Source organism: Nylanderia fulva, unplaced genomic scaffold, assembly GCF_048542155.1.
Source record: "Nylanderia fulva isolate GAGA-0341 unplaced genomic scaffold, ASM4854215v1 Scaffold8, whole genome shotgun sequence".
NCBI lineage: Eukaryota > Metazoa > Arthropoda > Insecta > Hymenoptera > Formicidae > Nylanderia > Nylanderia fulva.
Window position 1 is genome coordinate 5786862 of NW_028190916.1, and position 22560 is coordinate 5809421.

Below are 22560 nucleotides of genomic sequence, written 5' to 3' on the forward strand. Positions count from 1 at the left end.
CATTTACATCAGAAATCGATAGGTAATATCGACTTGTAATGTAGAAAAATAGAAATGTGTATACGTCAAATATAATATAACACTAGACGACGAATAATCAATTTTCATTCAACTTTTGCTACATGTTTTCTACATAAATAATGATGATGATAATTCTCATTCCAAACATTTTCAACAAAATGAAAATTTGCTTAACTAGCTTTTGCTTTATTACTGCAAAATTGTGATTTCAATTATCAATATGAATCAATTTATATTAATTTGTGTGTGAATGAGATGCAATAGCGTTCTCTTCTTAAATATAATACGCAATTAATATCTATTAAAATTGAAATAAATTGAGAATTTAATATTATTTTGTAACGTTTCTCAGTTTTTATTATCGATGAAAATTATAAAACTTAAAAAAATATACAAAGCATGATATAGGAATAGATATAATAATGGCCCGTCGGATGCATCCGGTGCTATTCCCTCGGCCAAAACCACGTAAAAAGAACAAAAATAACATGCACTCTGCAGAATTCAACAGTCTTTGACTCTGTTCCCTTTAAATTGAGCCCGTTCAATGGAAACATATATACGCTCTTGTTCTTCATTCATCAATTCGTACAAAAGATTGCCACGACAATAAGCAACAACTCGATGAATGGATTTGATGGGAATTTTTATAATTTATCTTCAAATTTCAATTATCCATACAAATTCAATAGAAAATTTAAAAAGTTCTTTTTATTCAGTAATATATTAATAATTCTACAATGTGATTTTAATTGCGTACATAAAATAATTGGAATTTTAGTAGATTTAAGAAACATATTTAATTTCTTTCAACAAAATCAATCAAAAGAGAGTTAATTGAGCAAATTGTGAATATCTATGACAGAAGAATAATATCGAATAAGATATCAATGAAGCCTGTTAGTTGTCAATGATATTGCTGCAATTAAATCAAAATCGATTCTCAAATTAGCTGGTGGATAATGATACGTAATAGTTTCGATATTCTTTTAATATTATTGTTACAGAAAATCTGCGATATTATATCGAAAGTTATGATTTCATAGTCCTTTGACAATTTGGATTATGTTTGATTTATTAAAGACATTTCCTTGTTTGATTGTTCTTGGATTAATTTTAACAATTGATCTTGAAATCTTTGAAAAACAAAAATTTTTCTATCATACTATATGACAGATTGATTTGTATTTTTATACACATACACACAATTTATATATGTGACAGACAAAACTAACATGTTCTTTATTTAAAAAATTTTAATAAGATTATCAAGTTTCTAGTCTACTGTGTCTAAAATATAAAAAAAAACTGAAAATACCTCTTCCTTCTCTTTATATATCCTATTATATTATATACTTTTACGCTCAAATAACAAAGTAGAGAAAGACGTAAATAATAATAATAGAGGAAGTAACTGACAAACGCAAATTATAGAGACGTGGTGCATATAATGCATAATGCATAATACTACAGAAGACAAGTCCTCTGTTTCCTCGGTGTGGAGTATATCGCATTATCGGACGTATTTGTCTCGAAAGTCGTTTATCCCGCATCTGGATGTTGGGCGGCCGCTAGAACTCTTTTCGTCCGATAATCCGTTCCCAAGCTCGCTCGCGGCGAAGCCCAAAAATCCGTATATACTCTCCGGATGGGGCGAAATCACGGTGGGCCCTCGTTAGTCGCCCTCCGCGTCGTGGAGGGTCAGTCCCACGTCATTCGAGCGAGAGAGGAACGCGTGCGCTACGAAAGGCAAAGAAGGACGGAGGCGAGAGAGAGACCAGGACGATGAGGAAGGAAGAACGGTCGCGCCGCTGCGCTGCGGGACGTTAAGTACGTCTCGTAAAAATTCCATCCCGCAGCGGCGTCATTTTGCCGTGCTCGCTACGTTAGACACGAAAGGCGGAGTTCGGACTGGCTCAGCCCCTGGGTCCGCCAAAGGGGCACGTCTCTGCAACGGAGGTGGTACTTGGTACCGTGGCAGCGGCTTCGAAATGTTCAGCCGAGTTCGAGCGAGTCCACCACCTTTCTACGCGTGCGCTGAGCCGGTTGTGTGGAAAGCGCCTGCCCAACGCCGGCGCCGCGCCGGGGGATCCCCATCTACCGTACCATTTCGCGTCACCGGCTTCGACTGGCCTGAGAGAGAGAGAGGAGGCAACCCGGCTGTGCCTCCTTAGCTCCGAAACTCGTTAGAAACGCCGACACGTATTGACGTTTCGCGCGCGTATCTCGCTCGCAGCGGGATCAAACACGCTCGGCATCAGGACGCGTCGCGCTGGTGCGCTGTTGTTCAGTGAGAATAGCAAACGAGAGAAGAGGCCTGAGACCCGTCGAGCTTCTACTCCCAGGAAGAACAGGTTGTCCTGGAAATTCGACGAGGACCGAGATGCTTCGAAGAAGCTCGAGCACGCTATGAAGTTCCGCTATAATATTCTGGTGTTTTGTTTAGAAGCTTCAACGGTGACAGTGTGTTAGAATGAAGAGGAAAGACTCGGGTCGATATCCGACTGATCTTAAGGGAAATGATTCGGCGGGAGGTATGAGACGGATCCTCGGATGCTGATGATGAAACTCGTGTGTAGGGTTCAGCGCGATGACGGAGAATACGAGTGCAACATTGACGGATCGTCGATAGCAAGTGTCGAAGATCTGTTGGACATGTTGGAGCAGTGAGTAAGGACTCGATACGACTGTGCGACAACCTCGTGAACAGTTTTCGAAGGTAGAAAAGGTGCGCGTTGAAATAAAGATGCATGGTGTTTGAGAAGTTAAACCTGCCGCGACCTCGACTGACTGCTCCAAGTCAGACAGGCGAGGGTCTCGCGAGCGATTTCGCTTCTTTCTAAGCTAGCTCTTCGCTCCGGCATGTGTACCACGGAGATGACGGAATCGTACACGATGTCGCCGTCGACGACGGTATCTTCCAGCGCCGCGACGCCCGGTTGCATGAGCAGCTCGCCGGCGCACCGACGGACGTCGTGCAGAAGCTCGCCAGGTCGAGGTGACGTCCAAGACGACGAGGACGAGATCTCCGTGGGCTGTCCCAGCCCGCTACCACTGGTGGTCGTGACCCCGAACACGGAAGACGAGTTGGCTTCCTCCAGGGAGGATTACGCCGACCGTTTGAGTCCCAGAAGAACCTACGCGCGAGATTCGATGACGGAGGAGGAGGAAAGAGATTACTCGCGCAACGGGGAATACAGGATGTCGAACGGACGAACCGGTAGCAGGACTCGCGAGAGCGGTGATTCGGTTACGACGCTCAGAGACGACGAGGAAGATGACGAAGAGGAGGAGGAGGTAGACAGCAGGACCGGTAGCAACGGCGCGACAGCTGCCGGCACCACCGACGATTATTTCAAGCCGTTGAAACGTCTGAAGATGGTGCAGGTGCAGCACTCGGATGAGGAGGACGAGAGAGAACGGGAGTCCAACGATCGCGGGGTCAAGTCCTTCAGTATCCTGGACATCTTATCGCATCGGCCAAAGGCGAAGATCGTCCGTCCCTGGGACACGGTGGATTCCGGCCTCAGCCATCAGCACCGTCATCATCTCCAGCAACATCACCAGCACCATCTGCACCACCACCATCATCATCACAGTAGTCATCATCCGGGTCACGCGGCCGGACCCCGGGACCTCTCGCTGATGGGTATGTCACTCGCGTCCATGTCCGGCTCCATTAGCGAGCCGCCTCTCAGCAGCTCCTCGTCGTCCGGAAGGAGCTCCGTGTCGGATTCCGGCAGCCCGGACCCGCTCGCCCATCATCACCATCATCACGCCGCGCTTCATCACGCGGCCATTCATCCCGGTCTGCATCACCCGGCGCTCCAGCAGCCGCAGCAGCAGCAGCAGCAGCAGCATCAGCAGTTCAAGAGGAAAGCGTCGCAGCAACACGGCTCGCACGCCGGACAAAACGGCAAGAGGACCACAGGACAGGGCAGTCCCTTGGACGCGCTCTTCCAGATGACTAGCAAGACCTTCGACGCGGGCGAGCACAGTCAGGGTAAGCCACAATTTTCAATCGGATCTACTGCGATACCTGCTTAAGATACTCTATTTTACGCGTGTTTTGAAAATGAAATTTTACACTGCAAACGAATTTCTGAAACTTCACTAAACCTTTTAACTAAATATTATTTTGTTAATTGAACATATATATTTATATTTAAATTAAATCTAACACAACGTATATTTCACTTAAATACTTATATATGTTCAATTAACAAAATGCATGGTGAGATTTAGTTGAAAGGTTTAGTCAAGTTAACACATTCTTTTACAGTGTAGCTGTCCATATATTACAACCTGAAATTTAGTTATCGTGTCTAAATTTTAGCTATGTAACTAATATTTTTTAGCCATTGTTTAACGGAGAATGTTATAGCTAAAAAATATTGGTTGTTATAGCTAAAATATAGGCATGATAACTAAATTTCATGGATAGTATAATATATGAATAGCTAAAATTTAGCTATGGTAGCTAATTCTTTTTTTCCGTGCATACAATTATTTTCTCGTTCATTCATAGGTTAATTTTAGGAAAAAGTGTCATACAGATTGATATTATCAATGTGTAATTAATGATCAATGAATGCTTGAGATATAGATATCTCAATAGCTCATCAGAGAGAGGACGAAATTTATGTATAATCAAAATTTTAATGAAAATTCTGATATGATTCATGTGCATTTTGTTTAATATTTATTTTTTAAATCAACTTTTACTCAATCGGTCTAAATAATTCATTTTTTGATCAAAATACCTACTATATATATATATTCTCTTCCATATATTTTGCATAATTTTATTACACAATATATGAGATCAATAATTCTTAAGAAAGAAACGCGTTCCAAAGTTTCAATTTTATGTATAATTCATCAATGATGTATCGTTAATAAAAAAACATAAAATCGTTTAATAATTAAAGTAACCGTCTCACTAAAGTAAAAAAATTAAAAAAAAAAAAATGATTCACTCAAGAATAAAAAATTGCACAAGTTAATAATGATATTTACATATTTCATTCATTGATTTCCTCTCTAAATAATTTCCGTATATTAGAGTTCAGTTTTTAATACATACGTATATGTAAAGTACATTTAATATACTAAATATTTATGCATATATATTTACATGAGAATGTTTTACTTGAATGTGATACGCAAAGCGCTAACACGATAGTCAGCCAAGCGACGGTAGCTTTACCTAACGAAAGCGGTAAACAGTTTTAAAAAATGAGAATAACATTCTTTTTCTTATTTGTGTTTCTGTTTGACATTTTAACTGCACCATGCGATTTACATATTTACTAATTTTAATCCCGACCTCTTGCATAAGGGATTAATATATGATATTAACTGTGCGATATAATCAGCACTATATTTAGAAGGAATGCACGTCGTATACTTCGATTGCTTAAAATTGCATCGTTATATTACGCCTGCAATTTGACAGATGAGACACGAATACGTATGATCGCGAAAACGCGATCGTTCGTAGAATCTATCGTTTATTTAATTGCAAGCTTAAATATATCGGCGATGAATACGGGCTTTAATTTTGATTGATGTTTCGCTCGAGAGCCAGGAAGCGCTGGCCGAGCTCAATCCTTTCAAAGGCGGCGCTTTATTTTACTCTTCTCCACAAGCCCCCTAAGGCCCGACATACGGAACGTTTCAAATTTCGTGGCGCGTTAGGTGTGGCAGGTGCCAAAAATACGAGTCAGCAAAATGTTAATCTGAGTTTGCTCGAATCCTTAGATTCTGCAACTCTTTTAGATCTGCATACATATGCAGATGCAGCATCATAAGTGACGGATTAATCGCGCGAATAATACCTGACATAATATTAATCTTTCAACATTGATGAGCCATATTCAATGAATATTAATAAAATTTTACATGTAAATGTAGGCAACAAAAAAACTGTGAAAAAAACATGTAAATGTGCAGTTGAAAAAAAAATATAACAAAAATATCACGTTCGATGTTAAACGTAATTAAATGTAAATTGCAGATATGATAGCTATAATTTTGCACACGTTCATTCTGTTGTATGATATACATTATATTTTAATTGGCAATAAGTAACATTCAATATTACATTTGATATTATTCTAGATTGAGATAATTCACGAATAATTCTTATTAATTACAACTTTGAGGAGTCCAAAGAATCAATTAATTTCCAAAGTCTTGATCTTAATATTTTTTAAATTCTCGATTCTCTCGCGTTTGAATTACGATTACTTGATACGAACCGCATAAATTAATTAATAAAAATTATTTGTTTACATAACAATAAAATACGCGCGAGTATAATTAATTATCATTAATGCATAATGCATGTTGATTCAACGTGCAGATTACAATATTATTCGAGGGTCAAGAAGCGCGTTGTAAAATATTTAAATTAATGACATTAAATCTAACAAAACTTATGTTTGACTTAAATACTAATATATGTTCAATTAACAAAGTAGTAATTTAGTTGAAAGGTTTAATCTCAAGTTAACAAATTTTTTTTCGTACACATTTGAATAATAGTGACAGACAGAGAACATACAGAGATATTTCTACTGTCTTCCTTCGAGTTTTCGCATGACGGAAATGTCGGGCAATAAATGTCAGTCGAGATCACGGTTAAAGACTTGAATCCACGTGTTATGACGATCTTTAACTTTCTATTGATTCCTCGCTCGTGGATCACGCATCTGCGATGTGTCCTGAAGCGACATGTGAGAGATTATTACGGGGAACAGCCGTCTCTTCCGTTTTGCTCGAGAATTCTGTGACGCGTGACACACCTTCATAATGTCAGCAATAATAACGGTTTACAAGAGCGATGCGACCGGAAATATTTTGTAATTGTATTTGCAATATTTTTCACAGTACGCTCTCTGGATCTCACAAATAATGTTTCCAAGGAGTCGTTTCATTGAATAATTTGCAATGCAAAATATATAAACACTTACTTTTCCGTCTCTTGCAATTAGAATATTCATTTATCATTCAATCAATCGATTGCCGATCATTACTGCAAGCACTTCCAACTGATATCATCGATGTAGAAAATCTAAAGAGCCACAATATAGTGGTTCTATTTTTATTACTATGGCCTATTCAATTATCGAGAGATAGTATTTATCATTTATATATAGATAATTGTTTTGTTTTTCTAAATATTTTTCGTTGCTTTCTCTTATAAGAGCCCTATAATTTTTCAATCTTAATCGTCATATTAAAAAAAATATATAAAAATAAAATGTTTACAATAATACAAATTTTTCGTCCTTAATATTGTTTTAACAATAATTTTAGAAATTATCTCTTTAGTTTTTTTTTTTTTATGAAAGAAGCAAAAAGTAGCAACTATTTATTCATGCTATTAAACAATTATTTAGACAACAAAGCTAACCGGAAAGGTCATTTTAATCTTAATTTTCTCCTTAAATGTTGCAATATAAAAATCACAAAGTAACACAATTATCGCATTATTATCAAATAATCACTCGAAAAGCAAGCTGCAAGATGTATCGAAGGATATACAGAGGATCGAGAGATCGTGACGATTACATCCGGCGAACGGTTGCCCATTTCTAGAATCGATTTCATTCATAATTCTCACGATGATGAATAAAAATCACGCCAAGTGGCACAAAAATATTCGCACATACCGCTACCAAAAAATCGGCGAAAAAGCGAGCTGCAAAAGTCCAGCGTGCGAAGGGTCGAGAGCTTACATCGAGATTACAACGATCGAATCGCCTAAATCGATGCGCCCTACCGCGATTCTCATTCAGGGCGCATCGCAGGCATCGGATCAAGTTACGGAGAGAAGAGAGAGAGATAAAGGGGAGGAAACGGGGGAGAGGGAGAAATAAGAATGCCGCGTAAGTATAGAGAGCATAATAATCAGAAGTAAATTGCGAATACGTGAGGCTACCGTATCGTAGGGAACCTGAGGGAATCCGCGACTACACGCGAGGCTCCTCCTCCAGCGATCGGCAGCATTCATCGTTCCTTCCGTAGGGCACCACCGTAGGGCACAGTCGTAGGGCACAGCCGTGTCTCCTCCCTTTCTCGCCCTACGCGCGTGTGTCGGTGTGTGTAAGAAATATATGAACGCGAGAGAGCGTCTGACCTGCCGGTAATCTAATTTGAATCTCGAGGCCCCGGTCAGGTAATGGAACACGTATCGAATAATATTACGAGCGATTCGATTCGATATCATTTGTAATTCCGGGAGACCGCAACGCGCCGCTGCGCTGGTCCACGGGACCCGGCCGGACCCACCGCCGTTCTGTGAACAACTCATTTTACTCGAGCAATTTGGAATAGCAAGAAGAGAAAATATATCGGGAAACTTTGGAACCTTCAATAGAGTATGGGAGCCTGTGACCTGGGACGTGCGCATTGAAAGAAGGAATAATCAAAAACAAAATAATATTGAAACAAATATTAGCTTAGAAAATTGTTTTACCAAAGAAAACAAATTAGAGAAAAATACATTTCACATCATTTTATTCGTTTATTAACTGCACTTTTTAGACAAATAATTTCGAGAGAGAGCTCATCGTAAAAAATCGAAATATTTTTACATCTAGAAAATAATATTGAAACAAATATTAGCTTAGAAAATTGTTTTACCAAAGAAAACAGATTAGAGAAAAATACATTTCACATTATTTTATTCGTTTATTAACTGCACTTTTTAGACAAATAATTTCGAGAGAGAGCTCATCGTAAAAAATATCGAATTATTTTTACAGATTTTTGAAATAAGCTAATGCCGTCTTAAAAATAGAGAGCATCTTATTATATTTTTAAAGAAAATCAATTAAGATGAATATGAATTTAAAAAATTATTTCATCAAACTTCTATCCGCGTCGTGTGAACAATTAATTTTACCGCGTAATTTGGAATAGCAAGAAGAGAAAATATATCGGGAAACTTTGGAACCTTCAATAGAGTATGGGAGCCTGTGACCTGGGACGTGCGCATTGAAAGAAGGGATAATCAAAAACAAAATAATAATATTGAAACAAATATTAGCTTAGAAAATTGTTTTACCAAAGAAAACAAATTAGAGAAAAATACATTTCACATTATTTTATTCGTTTATTAACTGCACTTTTTAGACAAATAATTTCGAGAGAGAGCTCATCGTAAAAAATCGAAATATTTTTACATCTAGATTTTCGAAATAAGCTCTAATGCAGCCTTAAAAATAGAGAGTATCTTATTACATTATTTTTAAAGAAAATCAAGTAAGATTAATATAAATGAAAAAAATAATTTTTTATCAATCTTGTATCCGATAAAATTAAAAAGTTCTTAAATTGTTGGATTAGATACTATGTTGTGAAAGGTGATTATGGAAAAAAACCGAGTATTCTCAAATAAACGCGGTATTATCTTTTTTTCACACTCATTTGCATGTAGCTTTCGCGATTGCTGACTGTCAGTTAGCCAATCAGTTACGTCAAAATACAGCAATCAGCGTCGCTAGTTAAATTCTAAGAATCTCGATGATTTTACACGGTTTTCTTGTTTCGTGAGCTAACGGTCAGTTTACAACGCTTTCCAAGCGAGAGACGTTCCGTGAAAAAAAACATAATTAGGACATGATTCCATCAACGTATAGTCTGTCATTAGAAAATAGGCAACTTAACATCCTATGATGTTGCAAGACTAATACGTCTCGTTAGTAATGCAGCGTTAACGGAAATCGAATGCTGGGTATTGCAGTCTTTTGCAGTCATCTTCAATTTTCTAAAATTCTTTCATTATCGAGAAATATATAATCGTGTATTCTATAAGAAAATTTTCGCTCTATAAAAAAACTCTTCCCTCTTTAGAGATAAAGAGTTATATAGAGATAAAGCGTTAAAGAGCAATTTTACAGAATGGACCCAATAATGACGTATCTAACAATAACGAAAAGAAGCTTTATAGTTGCACTAAACTTGTCAGACCAAACCGTTGTATTCACGTTTTTTCAAGTCCAAGAATTCCCTCTGGGAAAATAAATCGTCGGCTCGTTTGAAAAATACAAAAAATCAGATTTCTTGCTTGTTTCCATAAATTGCTGGTGTCGAACTAGCATCGTCTCCGTGAGCCTGGGTAGTAAAACACGCCTGTTTATTGTACCGGCTATATGCACCGAGATGGGGCACTAGGGTGCTTTCGTAATTTGTGCAACTTTCGAGCACAGTTTTGCCGGTCGCTACTTCCTCTCTCTCTCTCTCTCTCGAAGAAAAAGAAGAAGATAAGAAAAAAGATGATGATAAAAGAGAAAACACTGGGAGAGACGCGCGAGAGAGATGTTCTTCGACGATGCAGAGAAGCGGGGATTCCCTTTTGTTGAAATTTTTTTCTACATTGTCCGCGCCGTCGGAAGTCGCGGGCCGCGTTTTCTATATCACGCTATATGCAAATGAGACATATGCTCTCGCCCGAGCCACGTAATAAATTACACATATATAGGTAGGCCTAAAATTACGTATCCCCGGCCCTGTGCCGCCACGCATGCACGACGTGCAACACACGCTCGTGCACGTAACACATGTCACGGTATACGTACCCGATATACGTGAGATCCGTGTCTGCTCGTCTTACGGGATAATACGTGCTTTTTACACGGACGCGCACGATGGCAAACTGCCCTTTCGTCGCAGCCGTTTTAAAGAGCTGACTCGCCGTCGATCGCCCTAGTTTCCCTTGGAATTATTACGATATGTCACCATAAAAAGAAGAATACACGCGATAAAATGCGCGCAATCATGATTTTTTTCCTTGATTCACGCGTTTGATAGGAAACGACGTAAAACATCTTTTTTTTTTTTCAAGAAAATCAAAGAAAAAATACTTACATTCCTGCACAGACAGAATTTTCACTTAGAATTTTCTCTAATCATGGTAATCGTGAGACAATAAGTATGGTATTGAAAGAATTTTTCTAATTAATATTTGCCACAATAAATGATTTAATATCTACCACGATAAGATCTAAATATGTTCGATTAATTTTACTATGTACGATATATATTATTATTTTTTATTGTGATAAATATTTAATCAGAGAAATTCTTATAAAATTCACCATGATTTTCGGAGTAAATTCTAAGAGAAAATTCTCTCCCGTGTATACATATATAAATCCGTCGAATTTTAATTAAATAAATTTTGTATTTACATATATATATGTAAAATGTATTTTTGAAACACATATAAGGTATTTATAAAAACGGTGACAAAACGTTTTCGACTGGAAGCTTCCGAATTGGATGCCGCGCGTTTCCGTTCCGGCATGTTTGCCAAAGTGCGAGTCGACGATCAAAATAAACGTGACCCTTCGAGAGATTGGATTTTCTAGCGATAATTGGAAGAAGTGCCTCCCGTGCACACGTGAACAAACACTGATCGATCTCTCTCGGTTGTCGGCAACCGGTTTCCTTTAATCCAATCATTTGCGCCGAAAAGATAAATCTAGACAAAGAGTTAGATAAAAGTAGCGCCGACGTTTTTTTCCCTCTTGAAAAGACTCGTAAAAGTCATAAAATCCTTCGTTTCTGGCTTAAGAATACTTTGTCGCAAAATCGGACTCGCTACAGTTCCCGGAATTAAGATCGTTAGTCTAGTAAAAAAGAGAACTGAATTCCATGATAATCATCGTAAAAGATTCAGATACAAATGCTAAAGAGTACAAAGATACGTTTCTCTATTCATACCGAACGATTATCTCTCAAAGACCCCATTATTTATATTTACCATAGATTCTATAGATTTATGATGCATTTTTACCTTTTTCCATAAAAGAAAAAAAAACATTTTGAAACCGTATCGACAGAAGAAACTATAAATACAAATATTTAGAGAATAGAAAAATGTACAGTTATAAACATCACATATCTGGGATTTTTTCACATCTTTCAATAAACAATATTTAATTAAAACCGTAAAAAACTGATTAATATTAAGATTAAATAAAATCATTTAATATATGTACACAATTATAATGAAACTATAGACTATATACAGTATCTTTTTCTGTCGTTTAATTTGCCGATGCAATATATTTTTTCGTTTTCGTATATTAAATAGCAAATTATCTGAAACCGAAGAGAGAGAGAGAGAGCGTTAGTGAATAATTTTTCAACGCTAATCAATGATGTCACTTTGTCAGATAAAAACTAAACCTCTACGCCCTATATCCGAACATCGGATTAAACGATATCGCAATTTATTTCATTGAGACTCCGTAGATACTTCACGTAATATCAAGTACGACGATGGTACTTCTCGATAAAATATTTGATACGCGAAATCGAATGGAAATGCCGATCGATATCTGCTTAATGATAAATGCACGCGGACCTGGCACACGACTTGGCCGATGCACTTATCCATTAATCTGGTCGCGTAATCGCACACTTGTCCCTCGTACGTCATCAATCGTCGCGGCAACCTTGTGGCAACGTCCTAATACTTTCTCGACTTCGACGTCGAGAGGATGCACGCCTAATAATATCGTCCGAGAAAAGTAAGCATGTATAATACCTCTAAAATACGAGACGTGTGTCGCAGCGAGTCGTACGGCCTGGTCTACAATAAGTCGTATGTCGCAGTCGGATGTCGGAACGTAAGCGATGGTTCAATGAGGAAATTTTGTTTTCCAAAAAGAAATTTTCTCATTGGACCATCACATCCGACTTATTGTAGACCAGGCCTACGACAGTCGTTACGCGTGCGCCGAGGTAAGAAAAAGTCTCGTCGTTTAATTACGGCACATCCAGAACGCGTAACGACCATCGCTAATATTAGTATCGTTCGTAGAAGCGTGGGCTTCTGAAAAGCGATTAACACAATGCATGGAGCTCGCGTTAAACGTAAAAGCCATTTTGCGTCCCGGCGGATTGTACGCTAATTTTTTCACTTAAGACACTCGAGTCGAATGTTTATATAGGTATAATTTTCATATTACAAACTGTTGCACAGAAAGCTCTGATTCTGTTTTCAATGTTATATTCGCTGGTAGAAATCATTTTCAGTACAATGTTCAAAACACAATTCTTTGATAATGTTAAAATATTTCAAGAAGATGACTATTTCATTACTAATCAAATTTATTGAAATTAGATTACTCGTTTTTCACTTTCTGGAAAATCATGGAACAATATTAAAAGCAGAAGAAAGTAATTCTCAATTTTTTGAGTTTTACAGTCTAGTAAGTAATGCAAGCAGAAATGTCATGTACTCTCAGATCCCTATCTAAATTTATTTCTTTATATATATATAATGATAAAAATATGCTAAAAATTTAATTAGAGAAGATTAATTTTCGTAGAAAAAAGTATGGAAAAAAAATGAAATATGCTTTGCACATGCTTTTTTATACGAGAAGCAACGTTGCATTTGCCTCGTTTTCATATGATAGTTGCAAGGACGAACGTGACTTGGACAAGGACAATGCGTTTTCAACGCGTTTCGCACTTCGAGTCCCACCGAAGTGGGTTTTTAACTACCCGTCCGAGTTTACTGCACAACTTAGGTAGGTGCTTACTGCGAGGAATATCTATATACGTCGTAAAAACTACAAAGTCGGCCGTGCGTCGACTACTATACTCGTCATAAACAGCTCGGTCGGTCGGTGCCGCTCGTTTCTGCGTTGTTAATAGGTGCGTACCGAGAAAGAGATCGTAAGAAAAATCGAACCGAAAATGCACGAGTTGTCACTAATTTTTCGACGAAAGCCAAGTGAGAAGTACCTGAGCTACGCTATATACAGATTTTTTCCTTGGATTCTCATGAATCGTACACCTTCTTTTTTCTAATGAGTTTAACTCCTTCAAAACACTCAGAAATTTTTAACTACATTATCGTAATTGTGTACAGACACATTTAAAAACTCGATATTTTCATAAGCGGTCTTTATCATTAAATCATTAAAAAGTTAATTCATAATTAGATCAATAGATTTTATCTCTAGATTTTATTAGGATTTTAAAAAAGGAACGCTGCTTAGCTATGATATAATTTTAATGCAACTTATTATATAATTAATAATTTTTTAAAAATTCGCGTGGAGAAAATATCTCGAATAAATGAGTAGAATCTTTGAACAAATTAAGATTTTTGGAAAGATCGACGCCTTCGACAATATTGCCTATTTTCGGTCTAAGAGCTCTCGGCTTTCTCTCCGACGAAACACGCCGATCACATTCGAGGACGACGACACGAGTCGTAGTGGCACTCGAGTTTCCAACTCTCGAGAAAACGAGCCTGAGGGGTGGTTCTCCGACTCGAGTTGTTGTGACAGTTTGCCGAACAAACAAAATATCAGTCCTCTCCACCCGCCACGCCCGGCTAGTTGACTCCGGATGCCGTTAGATTTTTTTTAGCGATTGTGAAGCCAACATCCCGCTGCGCTAAGTGACCATTCGGTTTGGAAATAAGTGTGCAGCTTTTTCGAGACACTCGAGACCCGGTCAAATAGAAGCAGTTCGTTTTCGATCTTGTTTCCTCTATTTCCAGACTGAACGAAGAGAGTCCAATTACATCGCGCTAGAAACTGCCACTTGTGCATGCATTCTAGAATTGCATCCGTAAAATGTGTTGTTTATTGCAATACTTTCGCGATGTTTAAATCGCGCTGACACATTTTTTTACTCGTTACGTATTGTATTTATATCTAATCTATCAGAATTGGATTTTAACTATTTATTCGAGAGTTGACTGGATATAATTATATAATAAGTTGCATTAACATAATCATAGTTGCAAGGAGTTTCCTTTTTTAAAATCCTAATAAAATCTAGAGATCAAATCTAATTATGAATTAATTTTTTAAATGATTTAATGATAAATATTTAAAAATTCACGAGGCATATTAAATAAAAAAAAAAAATTCTTTAATTTAATTTAACAGAAATGTAAAATTTTGCAAATAAGATCTCTCTACTCGTAGGTAAGTGTATACTTTATAAAAAAAATACAAAAAAAACATTCACAAAGAAATAGACTAACGGGAAAAAGGTTGACTAGTTGTGTGTACGAATCGCCTTTCTTTCGATATAAATTACCATTTCATTCCAGTTCGAAAAGCATTCTGCGCAATACCTCGTGAATTCAATCGAAGCGTCGGTTTCAATTGAGTTTTATCCCCTCCTTCTCTTCGCGCGTAACTCGCGGGAAAATTAGCCGGGGAGAGATCTGCGAACGGAACGGCGGGATCTCGCAGTTACTATCGCGGGGAAATAATTCTCAATTAGCCGCTGGAGATCGCGGCCTGCTAAGTCGTATTTATGTCCGCCGGTGGCGTCGACGTCGCTGCCTTTGGATTTATATTGGACCGAGCCTGGAGATTTATGCGGCCGATCCGTCTCAGTTTGTCCGTGGATCTCTCCGCGTTCCCCTTCTCTTCACCCACGGCACAACCCTCCTCCCCGGCTTTCCACCCTTCTGCTATAACGCCGTGTCTTCCGCGCTCCTTGCTTCCGTATTTACGACACGGGGCTTGTACGATTTTTCAAATTTTATTTATGGGTTTTTTTAAACATTCTCGAATATTGTCTCGTTCTTAATATATAACATGAATTTTTGGAATATTCTAATTTTTAAGAATTTTTAAGGATAGTTGTTGACCTGATAATTATATATAATTTTAATATATAAATGTATTTAATATTATTAATTTTTTGTGAAATTGCCGTAAAAGTTATTGATAGTTAATTTATTTCGTAATTAACGGCTGTTCTCTGATGAGACGTGAGCGAGATCACTACTCCCTTGTGGAACGTTAGAAGGATTTCTCACTACTGGGGGCAAATCATCATTGACCCTCGAGACCAAATAGAAATAAATACGAGGCAGATTACACGCTCGAGGAATGGTGCGCGTCAGGGGACAAGCACGTGCGCCTACGCGTAAATCTCCCTGGTCTTTATTGACACATTCGTTGCTAATGTTTCCTTTTTGGAGACTTCGAATTTGTGCGCGTGATGAAAATAGGATTTTATTTGGACAGGGCGTCCGGCAGACTCGATGAAAAAAATTCCCTGACTTTTTCAGATTTTCCAAAACCAGAAATTAATTTTTTCCCTGACTTTTTAGTAGTATTCTTTTTTCCAAATATATAATTTGCACATATCTAAATCATATGATAAATCAATTAAATGTTAAATCATGAAATCTTTGAGATATTTTTGTCAATAATGAAAAGGTTCGGAAGTTAAAGCAAAAATTTAAATCAGTTATACAGTCCGCATTGTATACGATAATCGAAACAAACATGTCACTATAAACTATTTAAATAATCATCCTTTTTGTTTATATTATATCAAATTTTTTAGTTTTATCTCTATCAAACACATTGAAATAAAATAACACGTCGATGAAAATATAAATTAACGAACACGCTGTACATGCATCGATTTTTAACACCAAAAATTAGCAAAAAATTCCAAATTATTAAGACAAATGTAGAATAATGTGAAAAAATCCAGATAAATAGTAAAATTTCCTGATTTTTTCCCTGACAATTCCAGATTTATAAAATTTCCTGACTTTTTCCCTGACAATTCCAGATTTATAAAATTTCCTCACTTTTCCCTGACAATTCCAGATTTATAAAATTTCCTGACATTAAAAAAATAGGATTTGTGGTAGATTTTAACATTAAAAATGATATATTGAAACATCGTCCCATTTCATTATCTGGTAGTGCAACCAAGTTACACAGAATTCAAAGATTCCTTCGAATCATCGGGATCGATGAAAAAATAAATCATGAAAATTGTGTCCGACTCGAAAGAGTTAGCTTTTGTACATTTAGGGTTTCTCTCGAATTTTTATCCTCGGCAAATGTGTCTCCTACGCGACACGTCATTCGTTTTCGAATCGACGCGAGCGAATTCATTCAGCGGATGCAATACCGCTTGCGCCACCCGGTCGCATTGCCGAAAAGCCGCAAATTGCCGCATAAAACATCGTTTAACACCCAATCCGCAGCCACAGGAAATTCGCACGCTCGACAGAATTGCATATATAAGCGCGCGGCTCTTCTCTAGAGTTCCTCCTCTCTTTGCGGCGCAGAAGAAAGGACGTCTTTCTCCCTCTCGGAACACCAATACAATGGCTTTTACGGCTAACCCCGTCGGAGCCAACCGCCGTTGAAATTGATTTTCGCGTGTCATGTATTTTTCGGCAGTCCCGTCTGATTGTGAGAGATGCCCGCGGGAGCGGCGTCCTTTTTGCCGGATCTCTCGCCGACTGGACACACCGACGCACCGACACAATCGGCGAGAATCCGACACGAAGGTGCAGCTGGTGAGAAAAGTGGCGAGGAAGAGGTGAGAGAACGAAGGAAAGATAAAGAGAGCTATATGCGAATAAAAAACTGAGTGCGGAAAGAAAAAGGACAGAGTCGTCTGTTATTATATAGTTCGTCTCGATTTGATCTCGGTCGATCGCCAACATCAACTTCAACTGGAGACAATGGTGTTTCTAATCATAATTATTTTCATTTTTATAATTATCATACATTTGGAATCATTAATTATTAATTATCTTTCCTTTGTCATCAAATTGCCTTCGGTTCTATAACTATATCTCTGTATGAACAATGTTATGTAGGTTTTTATGGATGATTTCATTGAAATTCAAGTAAATCATACACAATGGAAATAAGTATAATGTCATACTTTCTTACTTAGTTGTCAACGTTGTATGAATTATAAAAGTAGCTGAAGTTACGAACAACTTGACTTAGAGAAAATTATTTCGCGAAATAAATAACAGATTAGAAGCATCATCATGCAATGACACAAAAAGGTCAGAGCTGTAGTTCTAGGTCAAGAAATTTCTTAACAAAGAAACAAATGCAATATTTCACTGATAATTATGTATGTAATCAATTCAATCATTCTTTAACTATCTCTATCTTAAAAATTCTTTCAAATTAATTATATATCTCATATTCTTCTTTTTTTTGTGTAATCTATTAAAATATATAAATTTGTTCGAAGCGATAAAAAAGTGAAAAACAGTTGATTGATGAGATACAATTTAAAAAATTCTATTTTCATGGTACACTGCCTTTTGCTTTACATATGAAACAATTCTATACAATTCTATTTTGATGCATTATCTAGTGTGAATAGAATAATCGTCAGGTGCGAAATTCGTCTCTAATTTCTAAGCGAAAGTCAGAACAGGAAGTCGTCACAGATGACGGTGGGCGATATGAAACGTGCGGAAAGAAAAATCGGCCGTTTCTTCGGTATCCAAAGCGACCTTTGCGATTCAACTCGGACCTTTTGTTTCACTTAGCACCTTCCGTCCGCGCCCCAACTAATTAGCGACGTAATAAAGCTTCGCGCGGAGGCTCGATGCTATCGAGCGTAAAGATGGCTACCCCGAACTGATTTGCATATGAAAACAGACGAAGCGCGACGCGAGATCGTCCTCAATACTCTGCGTAAAGTTTTCAAAATATAGCGGCGAATTAATTTAAATTTTTCAGGATTTTCCCATTTACTATTCCTAAAAGATTTTTTCGAATAATTATATAATTAATTTCTTCTCTTTCTCTCTTCTCTGTCAAGAAGAACCTTTTCGAAAATATGAAACTTCACAGATACATAAACATATATATTAATATTTCTTCATATAATTTATAATTTGACTCGCATTACATTCTAATCAAATATAGGAAAAAAAAACCATATACAGTATTATTTGATTATGATGATATATTGGAGAATAGGGTCAAATTGGACAGACTAATTTACGCCAGCGATGCCTCTGTCTGCAATTTATCTCACATATACACACACAGACGGACACACACATACACACACACACGCATATAAATAATAGAGACAAAAATTTCTTTTCAAATAGCCCACAAATTTCTTCGAAACACATCACCATTCAGGGCTCGACAGCCGTTTATGAATGCGCGGCAATATCCCGCGTGTGCATTCATCGCTGCAGCACTCGCGTGTATCTTCCCGGTTAATAGGTGGGATCTGCCCCGACCGAACGGAAGTCTCAAATCCGAAACAATGAACCTCTCGCGAGCCGCGCGGTCTGACGCGAGCAGTAAAGCCTTTATGGCTCTATTTCGCGGCTCCGTTTCTCTTTTCGTTCGTATTGGCAATTCTTTTTCCTTTTCTTTCTCTTCGCGTTTCTCATTCATCTTCCTCATCGCTCGACCTGTCTCTACGCTTCTTTCTCGGCCTCGTTCTCTCGTGTTGGCTGTCTCTTCCTCGCACGACATTCGCGATACATATTTATTAATATATACGCGACATCGCGATACAAAATAATTTCAAAAATCGCAATTCGCCAATAAAATTACGCAATTATTTAATAATGATGTATAGAAAATTGCATAGAAATAATCTTTAATTTTAATGTGGCATTATAATATTAATAAAGCAACTTACATAATTAATTCGTATACATTTAAGAAAATTGTCCAAGATTAGAAACTATAAAAGAAAAAAAATACTTATGATAAGAGCATAAAATTATCATTACTAATAATTATGTATGTAATCAATTCAATAATTCTTAACTATCGCTATCTTAAAAATTGTTTCAAAGTTAAAATAAAGAGATACTTCTTACATAAATAATTCTGAGATTGAATTGTATATAAAAATCTAATTTTATCTTATATTCTTTGTTTGTGTCTATTAAAAAGCCAGATATTCGCTCGGACATTGAAACAATGTTGCTTCGAAAATTTATTTTTTTCGTTTTTCCATAGTAACAAAGAAATGATGCGATTTTCTCGGACGGCACGGCACGATACTGTATACGCGGTAGTTTTTAAAGAATAGCTATAAACGAAGCATTAGTACCGGAAAGGACTCTCGACAACGTAGCACAGCACAGTGCAATCTGGCAATTTGTAATTGATAGACATTAATTATGCCGGTGCGTCCCCTGTGATTTTGAAAAAAACAAGAATCACTTAACGTCACTCGACCAACACTGTGTTGTGTTGACTCGACAGCAGATGTTCGTTCGTGAGAGAGAGGATCATCCCGTTTGATATTATCCGCAAGTATTTTATAATGACTAATATTACGAGTGACCTTAAACCCCGCGCAACATGTGCTGTTAACATTATTAGTTATATAGCTTATAGCGCGAATTACGCATATCATCGCGCGAAAGCGCCTTACGAGCTAAAACAAATTTAGTTTGTATTCCCCTGCGAAACTATATATATTTATTTAGATTGGTGCATCGCAATTGGAACGCAATTTTGAATCTAATAATATTTCGTTTATATTTTCTACGAGATATAATATTATTCGCCAATTACTTTTTCTTTGATTACGAATGTGCAGTCACTTGTCGGGGGCAAAAACAAGTTGATTATTTTCTAACTCGGTGCATCGAATTAAATGCATTTCTGGGATAATTGAAAACTGTAATGAATGAGTTGAGAGTCAAAATTTTATCTTGAAATTGGATCGCATTGTCTTTGGTTATTCATCGCGTCCGTTTATTTAATTCACAGTAAAAACCAACGGGAGATCCCGAGATTAACGCACTCGGTTCGGTGCGACTTACGGCGAACTTCCTGACTTCGTCTAATTAAAGAATGTGAAACGTGCGCGGTTCATGTTCACGAGACATTAATCTAGCGCAAACATGGACGGCCGCGTATCGAGCAAGCCTATCATGTCCAATGTGCTAATGACTGTAGGATCGATCTATTCCTATATTCTCTCCATTATTACTGTTTGTATTATATAAGATTGTGACGCACAGAAGTGTCATAGAACAATGTGTATGTAGCGTATACTATTAAATAATGAAGATGAGTATAAGAACCTGCAATTACACATATGTCAAAGCTGTAAGGGCAGTGTTAATATGCTAGCAATATCTATACGCCAATTCAAATTGTGCTATACATTATTAATATAGTAAAACGAAAAGCTGTAGTTATCTAATATTCGTAATAATATTTGATTGGCAAGTCTCTTATGACCAAAGTACTAAATATTTAAGTGAAAAGATGGCCAAATGATCATGATAAAGTATGTAATTAATCTCAGAATTATTTCAAGCATAGAAAAATTATTTTATTCTTTTCTTTAGATATTTGATGATGGTTAAAACATTTTTTCTCAATCGCGATACATTTTATTATAAGTGCACAGACGTGAAAAAAAAAACTTTTTGTTCTCAAATAAAGAAAAATTATTTCTTGTTGTTTACTTGTAATTTTATCATCAAAAATGTACGTAATATAATTGACTTTTTCATATATTAGCGTAATGTACAATAAATTATAGAAACGAACACCATGCCATATCAGACACGGGAAAAAGTCACACTTTTTTTACAGCTGTAATACTGTCTTTACATTTTGCGACTATATGTATATCGCGCTTATGTTAACTAGTCCACTTACTATGGTGTGTCCAATTCAACAATCGAGCGACCTCACTTGGAGTGATACGAGTGAAATAAATATAGAATGATTGTACGTATGTATGTGTGCATGTATGTCCATAACGTATTATGCAAGTATATACCCCTTATATATCATAGCCTAGTAAAATATGTACGATCGTTAAATTGTACATCTTGAGAATAAAAAAAAATTCTCTTTGAATCTTGGGAGAAAGAGAGAGTATGTAAAAAATTAAAATTTTCTCCAGTTTTTTTTTTTTTTTTTTTTTTCAATACACTCGTATCGAATCTCTTTTGACGTGTGTATTTTAAACAGCAAATGTCTTTATGAACAAAGATGCAGAAAGTTTTTATTTTCTGCTTACCTATTTTTTCTACTTGCAAAACTTGGGTTATTTTTATTACATATATCGAACATAACGATTATCGTGTTCTATCTGTTTATTCTAACTTGGAAGACAACGCGATGCTGAAATAAATAATGCATAATTTGAAAGACATACTCTGTCTTATGCAACCACAGTTATACACGTATATATCCTACCTTCGCTTACTCTAGCTTTGGTAGCTTCATCATCGCGCGGCTGACGATATAACCGGCAAAAGAAACGATTTATGATGTTGCAGTTTAGTGTGACGCGTCTTAAGGAGCGACGTCGTACAAAATTCAATTCATAATTTGACATGATTTATGGATTATATTTATGGAAGCCGAGAAAGTGTCAAGTCTCTGCAATTAAAATGGCTTACATTTGAATATCTATTAAGCTAATATTCATATTATGTGGAATTTTAACTGGAAATTTATTTTACGACGTACATATTTAAATGTCTTTATGTCCGCTTAAGTTCCTTCTGAAGACACATTACATTAACAGAAACCTAATTTGCAACTTATCATTTTAAGAGACAAATAATTATGATTTTATAAGGCAATAATAATAATATTAATAATATATGCATACACTAAGTAAAATAATTATTTGAATAAGTCATACACATAATTAAATACCTCACATGTGTGCGAATATGACTGAGATGTTGCTTCAAAATCTGACACACTAAAACGCTGGATAATTAATGCGCAAGTA

General features: G+C 36.7%; 1 protein-coding gene across 1 annotated transcript in view; it reads left to right on the forward strand.

Moving 5' to 3' along the window:
• Positions 1–1723: 1723 nt before the first annotated feature.
• The window catches only part of LOC114941284 (uncharacterized), a 61121-nt gene continuing 40284 nt past the window's right edge, over positions 1724–22560 (forward strand). Inside the window, exon 1 of the mRNA XM_029316214.2 lies at positions 1724–4024. Coding sequence (XP_029172047.1) covers positions 2884–4024 — 1141 coding nt within the window. The 5' untranslated portion in view covers positions 1724–2883. The remainder of the gene's footprint in view (positions 4025–22560) is intronic.